This window comes from Limanda limanda, chromosome 14 (assembly GCF_963576545.1).
Source record: "Limanda limanda chromosome 14, fLimLim1.1, whole genome shotgun sequence".
Taxonomy (NCBI): Eukaryota; Metazoa; Chordata; class Actinopteri; order Pleuronectiformes; family Pleuronectidae; genus Limanda; species Limanda limanda.
In genome coordinates this window covers 8644096-8652707 of record NC_083649.1, presented here as the reverse complement: position 1 = coordinate 8652707, position 8612 = coordinate 8644096, and the positions used below count along the sequence as shown (strand labels likewise).

The 8612-nt window shown below is 40.3% G+C and overlaps 2 protein-coding genes and 1 non-coding gene across 3 annotated transcripts; 2 read left to right on the top strand and 1 right to left on the bottom strand.

Annotated features, from left to right (window-relative positions):
* The first annotated feature begins 1637 nt into the window (after positions 1-1637).
* Positions 1638-3488, top strand: LOC133019401 (mesenteric estrogen-dependent adipogenesis protein-like). Its single transcript, XM_061085870.1, has 5 exons — positions 1638-1865; positions 1962-2098; positions 2371-2486; positions 2815-2988; positions 3091-3488. The coding sequence occupies exons 1-5, from the start codon at positions 1663-1665 to the stop codon at positions 3103-3105; spliced, it is 645 nt and encodes a 214-aa protein (XP_060941853.1). The 5' UTR covers positions 1638-1662; the 3' UTR covers positions 3106-3488.
* On the bottom strand, positions 3388-7959 carry alox5ap (arachidonate 5-lipoxygenase-activating protein). Its single transcript, XM_061085871.1, has 6 exons — positions 7917-7959; positions 6550-6670; positions 6363-6435; positions 4841-4911; positions 3804-3885; positions 3388-3720 (listed from the first exon to the last, which is right to left on the bottom strand). The coding sequence occupies exons 2-6, from the start codon at positions 6623-6625 to the stop codon at positions 3558-3560; spliced, it is 465 nt and encodes a 154-aa protein (XP_060941854.1). The 5' UTR covers positions 6626-6670; positions 7917-7959; the 3' UTR covers positions 3388-3557.
* Positions 7930-8001, top strand: trnae-uuc (transfer RNA glutamic acid (anticodon UUC)). Its single transcript has one exon. It is a non-coding gene; the product is annotated as a tRNA-Glu (tRNA).
* Positions 8002-8612: the final 611 nt, after the last annotated feature.

Here is an 8612-nt window from a genome sequence, read left to right as displayed (position 1 = left end):
AACAAACTGTCCCCACAGCACCGAGGCCTTCAGGTGACTCACTGTCCTCCAGAGTTTACAAGTTTCCCTCTCGGTCTCAGAATCTGTCTCCTGTTATTTCCAAGCACGAGGCCAAATGTTGCCTTCAGGTGGTTTTGTATATTCCACCATCAGAAGTCTTAAAAAGCCATTTTGATGTGTTTATTTGCTTGATTATAGATGCATTTGTGTATTTGTAATTAGTTTCTTAATTATCAGTGGGTTTATGTCGACCATGTCGTGAATATTTATTCAGCCTTGACTGAAACACTTGATCAGTTGTAAAATATGAGAGAGCCTTTGGAAGACTTGTGGGGTGAAAGATATAGACAGTAAATGCATGTATCTTTAAAGTAAAAGTCAAGCGATTGCTTCTTAGGAGGGTAAGACCATTTACCATTATGTGTATATTTACTGTTCAACAATACTGGTTATATCTGGATCTTCTATTTTGTCTTATCTTCACTTTGTATTGCTGGAAAATTGCACAACGGCAAACAAATATATATTATGTTTGGTTATTGTTTATAAATTACCATTTCAATATTTTTACCAAAGGTTAAATTCCATGACAGAGGCAATTAAATGACTTGAATCAGTTTCCTCTTAATCTATTGATTAACTCAATGAGTAAAAGATTAACCCATTTAAAATATCAACAGCAAATCTCTACATTTGATAAATTTAACTTTATAATCTTGACCACAATTCCTGAGTGGTTGTCTTATCCTGAATGTGTGTTTATAGTGGATGTCTATCTCTCTCTCTCTCTCTCTCTCTCTCTCTCTCTCTCTCTCTCTCTCTCTCTCTCTCTCTCTCTCTATCTATCTATCTATCTATCTATCTATCTATCTATCTATCTATCTATCTATCTATCTATCTATCTATCTATCTATCTATCTATCTATCTATCTATCCATCTATATATCTATACATCTATCCACCTTTTTATCTATCTGTCTATCTCTATCTATCTATCTATCTATCTATCTATCTATCTATCTATCTATCTATCTATCTATCTATCTATCTATCTATCTATCTATCTATCTATCTATCTATCTATCTATCTATCTATCTATCTATCTATCTATCTATCTATCTATCTATCTATCTATCTATTTATCTATATAACTATATATCTATCCACCTTTTTATCTATCTATGCATTTATCTATCTATCTATTCATCTGTCCATTTTTATCTATCTATCCATTTATCCATCTATCTATCTCTCTCTATATATATGTTATCTGTCTATCTATCAATCTATCAATCAATCTATCTATCTATCTATCTATCTATCTATCTATCTATCTATCTATCTATCTATCTATCTATCTATCTATCTATCTATCTATCTATCTATCTATCTATCTATCTATCTATCTATCTATCTATCTATCTATCTATCTATCTATCTATCTATCTATCTATCTATCTATCTATCTATCTATCTATCTATCTATCTATCTATCTCTCTATGTTCAGTGGTTTATTTTGGTAAGAGGAGAGCAGAAGTCCTTCTCTTGTCACCTCCTCTAACTTGACGGTTGTGTTGGAGGAGTATTAAAGCTGCAGCCTCTAGCTTCACTCAGACACAAACAGCTACAGGCTCCAGTAGGAGGAACCATCAGTGACATCATGGCGCCAGACAAAAGGCCCCCCCGCCGGATGACAGTGACGGAGGTGGAGGTGTTCCTGAGGGACCCCCCAGCTGGTTTCACCGTGGAGGAGGCCCCAGGTTCGGGTTACCGAGTCCGCAGCGACCCGGAGAAGGTCCTGGTGCTCATCGATGACTTCCAGGGCTGCAGAGGGAAAATAGTTTTCCAGAACTCGCCAGGAAGGTGAGACGGAGCAGAGACTGCATACATGAGGGAAGATATATTTATATATATGACTCTGTGTGAGAAACCCACGAGACACTGTCTGATTTGTGGCAGGAAAGTGAAGATGCACGATCTGTGGGAGTACACCAGCATGAGAAAGAGCCTCCTGTCCAAGAGGATCTATCTGCTGACCTCTGCCTGCCAGGAACACTTCTCAGCCGGCCACAGAAAGGCAGCGAATGAAGTGAGAGGTGACAGAACCTTTTCATCACAACGTCTCAGCATGAATTCACAGTGTCATGATCATGCAGTTGAAAAAGAAAAGGTCTTTGAATGCACCACTGGCCTTTCTGCATGCAGTTTGGTGGCTGGGGTGACTCACAGTGCTGGCCTGCACACTCAGTTTGCAGTGGGCGGGGTGGAGAAATAACAAAAGGCCGCCTAGCACTTACGTAGCTCACATGTCAACATGTTTTCCTTCAGTCCTCTGTGCCGGTTTGCTCATGGGCGGTTTGTGTTTCAGTGCTGCAGCAGTACGTGGTGTCCATCGACGGCAGCGACCCTCTGATCAAGTGGCAGCTGGAGCGAGGCCTGGACTGGACCATCTCTTCTGTGGCTGGAGAAAGCTACAGGGTGGATGTGAGCACAACCTCTCTGTGGTCCATGTCCATTGATAGCATACGGATGTGGTCCACTTCAGGCGATGATGCGGCCCTCTTGTGGCCCCTAACCCACTTGTAAAAATGGCAAATGTTTCCCTGATATTGAAAGGTGTAATCTTGACCTCAGGTGGCCCATGTGGTAAATGGTGGATTCGACCCAAATAGCACAAAAGTAACTCAGGCCACCTTTGGTTGACTTGTGGCCCAGATCTGGCAAACAGGAGCAAACTGCTGGTTTTTGGCCAAATCTGGGCCAAAGCAATCATGCTTATGTGCTGATGGTTTCCTGATTTTCCTCATGTCAGATCGACTTGGCCGAAACGCTTGAAAACTGGGCCGCAAAAAACATCCACATCGAAAGTGACAAACTACTCAAAGTGGAGCCCGTGTGGCGAGACGCCTCCTTCACCCTCAAGTACTACTCTGACGCCCTCTTTGATTTCCCTCACTGGTTTGGCTTCAGCAAAAGGAACTTTAAGGTAACTGACTCGTATTGTTCTCATTTCATATTTAATCTATTTTTGGATTTGTCAGCATGCTCAGGCTTCTCTAACCCCCCAACTCTGCTCCTATCTCTGAAGTTGAGACTGACATGATCCAGCAGCGGAGGAAGATCTGGGAGAAATCGAGAGTCTGCTCAGGGTTCGGTGGCGTTTCTAGATCAACAGACGATTGGTTCTAATACCGAACTTCTCGGTGAAGGCCCAGTTCTACCTCGTTGGACGCATGGGTCCAAATGTTTCTTGTGCTCAGTGGATGGAAACTACAGATGAGGACTGGCAAAGAATTTCTGAATGACATGAAGATTATATAGGGAAATTATACGTTTAAATAGATTTGTTTGAAAGAGGTTTTCGTCAGTAAACACATTTACATCCTGATTTGCACACGTTTGTATTGTATTGTACGTTGAAGAGGTTCCAGAGGATTTTCTATTTTTGACCAAACTCAAATTCAATAAATGCTTTTACAAAACAAATACATTGACGTGTTTTAATGCAACAGTTGTCATCAGTGGAAAGATGCCGGTGTTGTGACGTGCACGACACTACGGGATGAGGAGAAGAGCCGACGCGGCGTTGGTGATGGTTTGCACGTGCTCGTGATAGTCGTTGCCGAAGAAACGCATCAGCAGGTAATTGAAGATGCCGACTACGCACATCAGGAACAGGAAGAAGATGATGCGCTTTCCGAACAGGTAGCCGGGGGTGCTGCAGGAAAATGGAAAATAATCAAGTTAGACAGCATCACACTCAAAACTCACACAGAGCCCTGATCACCTGTGTCCATTTACCTTTGAGAGGTTTGTCCCAGGTATCCCACAAAGTACTTCTGCCTGACCATCAGGTAGATGATCCCAGCGAAGGCGGCAGGAGCTTCAAACAGACGAAGGACAAAGAAAAGACAAGTTTGAATGAATAAATATAAAAATAAGAAACACTTAATGTACGAATAATCTGTTTATAAAGACGGACAACATGACAGCTCCTCAAAAGTGAAGGGTCAGTCTGGTAGCTGGCTGCAGCATGGACCCAGCCTCCTCCATGTTAGCGAACAGGACATGATATAGACATACATTTTTTCTCAGAGAGGGTTTCTGTCATTTTAGATCGTTCTTATCACACGGATGTTTGTTTAAGTTCTGTTTTTTTTGTTGTAGCTATTTAATACTATAAAAATTAGGTGATTGACAGCTGAGACTGACGATGGCAGCGTTCTTTTTTCAGATATTTTGGCTTCATTTCTGGATAGTGGGAGGAAGTGGAGACGTGTCATCTATAGACAGTCTATGGTCTTCATGCAACGTATAACATCCAGCGATTTACAAAGCATTAGGACAATTTCATGATCGTGCAACTTTCTAAAAATCATATATTCCCAACATTTTTAAAAGCAAAAGCATTTGGACAAAGACCCCATCGGGTCCAGGGCCCCTGTGGTAATCTGTCAATAACTGTCAAATAAATACTGGAGCGGAAAAAGGCATAAAAATAAAATATAAGTGAAATACGTAGCACCTGCAAAATGATACAGCATCTATCGTTTGAGTTCAACTGATAACAACAGACTCATCATTCGTCCTGCAGAGTTTGGACATACACGTTGACCTGGGATGCAAATTATGAGCCATTCCCGATCGTCCTGGAGACAGGCTCTTGTGGCTCTTCGATGACTAGAGGTTGTCATAACGACACATTCATTCTAATGGTGGATTCACATTTCTAACCAGCACAGCAGTAACACAACCTCTCATTTGTCTGCCTGACCTACTAAAGCAGCTCTGACTCTGGGGTGTGTTTCTGTTGATGATTGATTCAAGTATAGGATTACCTTGATTGAGACAAAGGCCGGCACACCACATCACTGCCAGGAACGTGGGATACGCGTCCATGCAGTTACGGCTGGAAGAAACGTAAACAGGCTCTGTAAACAGTTTGTTTCAATAGAGTTCCGGAGCAATGAGAGAGAGTGTGAAGCAATCGCCAGCTGATACCAGGCCCCTTGTTCCTCTGACTGTTGGGAAATGTTCTGAAAACTGCCGAGCAGAAGTGGCTTTGACAAACTGTGCATGAGCTACTGGAGCCAGTTTGGTTCTCCGAGTGTCAAAGGAGCAACGTTTAAATGGAAAACCAGGAAGAAACTGAGGCCAGTGTTCCAGCAGCTGTTCAATAACGTTCAGTTAAATAACCATGTCCCTTTAACCTTTCCCAATTTTGGATATATAATTTGTCCTGAACACATTAAAGTTTGCAGCGTATTTCAGGAATAAGAAAGAAAAATAGAGTTGGTCAGTTTCTCAGACAAGATTTCTCTTAAGATCCAGGATTTTGTGATTTTTGTGTTTTTTTTATTGCTTCATGGACAACATTTCTGTCAAGAAAGCTTCAAACTTCACATCACTCCCTGAACCGGTTGACAGCTCGACTGCGTTCTGAAGGAAATCTGATACTTTGGGTTGAATTAAAATTACGAGACCAAAACGTTTTAAACTGTCACTTAACGTTTGCATCACATTCAAGAAATCTGAACATCACCTCTACAGGACAGGATGTGGCCCGGATATTTCCTTTTAAAAACAGGAAGTACGTTGCAGCTGATGGACTAATAGAGTTCCACAAGACAAGTCTGAGCCTGCAGCCTATTTATCATCATATTCTTATGATTAACACATTTATTGCAGTCATTCAAAAGTCAGGTGACCTACCCCCTGATCAATCAGATATAATTTAACAGAGAACATAGGTTTATTTATGTTTATTGCCACTTGCACAGGTACATTTATGTAAATTTCTAATAAATACAAAATATAAGATAGGCGATGCAGCTCAGAATTAATGCAGAAAACGACACTGAATACACTGAGATATTTCACCAAAGACATTCAAGTAATTCTGATAAATGAATGGATATCACATTGTTCAGTATTCAGGTAAAAAATACTCTTGAGTTGACTAACACTTATGTGCCAACCAGTTTAGCAATACTTGTGAAAGTCACGATTTAGACACTTTTGTGTTGCGAATGATAGATGAGTTGGTGTGAACATTTCCACTCCTCCACCTGTGAATGATTAAAATGCCCCCCCCCCCCCCCCCCCCACCACCACCTGAGCCAGAAGCTGGTTGACAAACGGCCTTTGTTGCTTTCCCAGCAAATATTCAAATCTGTATTGCTGTGTATTGACTGTCCCCCTGTGTGTGAGGCAAATGAGGCTTGACGCTCACTGAGATTAAAACCACTGGGATGTAAAACCCTATGCAAAGTTTTGTAGTAGGAAAAAGCTACATCCTAAAGGTCAGTGTATCACTTGGGTTGGTGTTTATGAGAGAAAGAGAGAGAAAAAGAAACTTACTTGGCACAGGACACTCTGTCAGAGGCCGGTGTGTGGGTCAAGCATTCCCTCTCCACCTTCTGGGCAAAGAAGGCTGAACACATAGACAGATAAACATAAATAAAATAAAATGAACGAAGTTCATCACTTCTTATACATTTTAAACAATTGATGTTAATGTCAGAAGCTGCTTCGTTCCTCTACTCACTGTTCTGCAGGACGCTGATGAGGGTGACCATCACCAGGAGGTAGATGTTCTCCACCACCACTTGGTTCGCGTCCATGATCGATGCTGAGGCTGAGGGAGGCTGAGTGCGACTGTACGTTCACTGTCGACAGCGAAGCATTAACATGATGCTTCCCTCTTCCACGTCACACACACACACACACACACACACACACACACACACACACACACACACACACACACACACACACACACACACACACACACACACACACACACACACACTTGTTTGTAACTTCCCCTTTATGTAAATGAGGCCCTGGCTTTAAAAACACAGAACTTTCCTGCTAATTTCTTGATGTGAGTCTGTGTGTGTGTGTGTGTGTGTGTACGTGTGTTTGTGGGTGTGTGTATGTGTGCCTGTGCATGGCGTACATTGCCCGCACAGTTTCATAGATGGATGAATACTTAATTGAACCTGAGGGACATTTAGAAAAGCTTTGTTTCGAGCAGCTGTTTCTGAGAGTTTTTGGTTTTCATCCTCGTCTTTGATGGAAAAAGCTTCTGGAGAATTTCTACCAAACGGGCATTCTAATGGAGATTTCCATGTATTCAATTTATCAAAGTGAGTTAAATTCCTAAGGGATAAGTGGGTCAGTTTATTAGTAATATTTTGTAGGGTGTGGTTGGTGAAATATGTTCAGATGAAACAAACAATGTGACAATAAAGGGACTTGTAATATGTGTTTTTAATCCCATGTGTTATTATAAAGTGTGATGATTGTTGTCTATATTTTTGTGCTGCATTTTTCCTTTTCTTTATTGTTATGATGCTGTGGCCTGGACTGAGGTGAAGCTTAATTTATTAAATGAAGTATGAACGTGCAGGTCCAGTAAAATATGTTGTGATTGGTCAAACAGCGCCTACTTGTGCCTCTGAACGGAACTGCATCTTCCTCCTAATCTCATGTCTCTCACTCTCATCTAATCCAATACATTTCAGATGATTAAATTAATTAAAACTCAAATGATTAAAACCATTAAAGCCCCGTCCCAAACTTTAGCTGTGTCCAGTTCAATTAAGCAAATAAACAGCTTAAATAAAAATATATAAATAAATGACTGCTTATTTTTATTTTTATTAATTATTTCTACGTTTGTTTTATTCATCAAGTAAACAAAACCATGTAAAATCAAACACTATCTTATATAATCTGAGCCTCTTTCACAAGACATTAATGAACAAAGCAAATAATTTAATACAATTTTAATGTCAATATAATGTATGTTGTACATATTGTGGTTTCTTTATCAAAATCTATAATATCTACATTAATTTCACCTACGTCACGTATTAAATGATTTATAGTACCTTTCTGTGGCCCTACCGTCGCCATGGTGTCCCATATGGTCTAGCGGTTAGGATTCCTGGTTTTCACCCAGGCGGCCCGGGTTCGACTCCCGGTATGGGAACTGCTCTTTTTCAGCCCGGTGGAAGATTTCCTCAGCACTTAAAGTCCTGTTCATACATGTGGTGTTTACAAAGCGTCAGTGATTGTTGAGTCTGGTAAAGTTGTTTTTAATAACAAGTCATGTCCTCTGTTTCTGCTTGTGTTTGTTTATGTTACTGTGACACAGATGACCTCACTTTACTGAGTGTTTCTGTAAAAATAATATGAATAATCAATAATACAACAGACTTTATGTTTGAGCCTGGCAACACTGTGAAACATGTCACAACAAATGTGGTTCTAGATTTAAAGTATTTCTTTGTGTTATCTCTGCCTGTGGCTGCTCAGGTTTCCAGGTCAACTAGAAAAGATGTTTTTGTAAAGAGTGTTTTTGAAATTGTATTTGGGTGGAACAAACAAACATGTCTGGTTTTTACTTTATTTCATAATATGTTTATTCTAGTGTGAATACTGATTTCAACATGTCGAACACATGAGAATATAAAGATTGAGATTCTGTCTGACTGATTTCACCCGGTGACTTTTATTTATTACTTACATCTTAGGTTTCATCTTTCATTTACAATCAGTGTGTAATTCAGTTTTTATGTTTTCCTCAAAAGAAGCTACGGT

Bases quoted from the DNA above. Each gene is read 5' to 3' on its own strand.
- LOC133019401 (XM_061085870.1), top strand. From the start codon at position 1,663: ATGGCGCCAGACAAAAGGCCCCCCCGCCGGATGACAGTGACGGAGGTG. The intron at 1,866-1,961 runs GTGAGACGGAGC...GATTTGTGGCAG, and splicing joins TTCCAGAACTCGCCAGGAAG to GAAAGTGAAGATGCACGATC. The intron at 2,099-2,370 runs GTGACAGAACCT...TTTGTGTTTCAG, and splicing joins GGCAGCGAATGAAGTGAGAG to TGCTGCAGCAGTACGTGGTG.
- alox5ap (XM_061085871.1), bottom strand. From the start codon at position 6,625: ATGGACGCGAACCAAGTGGTGGTGGAGAACATCTACCTCCTGGTGATG. The intron at 4,912-6,362 runs GTAAGTTTCTTT...CGTTTCTTCCAG, and splicing joins GACAGAGTGTCCTGTGCCAA to CCGTAACTGCATGGACGCGT. The intron at 3,886-4,840 runs GTAATCCTATAC...GTCTGTTTGAAG, and splicing joins CGGCCTTTGTCTCAATCAAG to CTCCTGCCGCCTTCGCTGGG.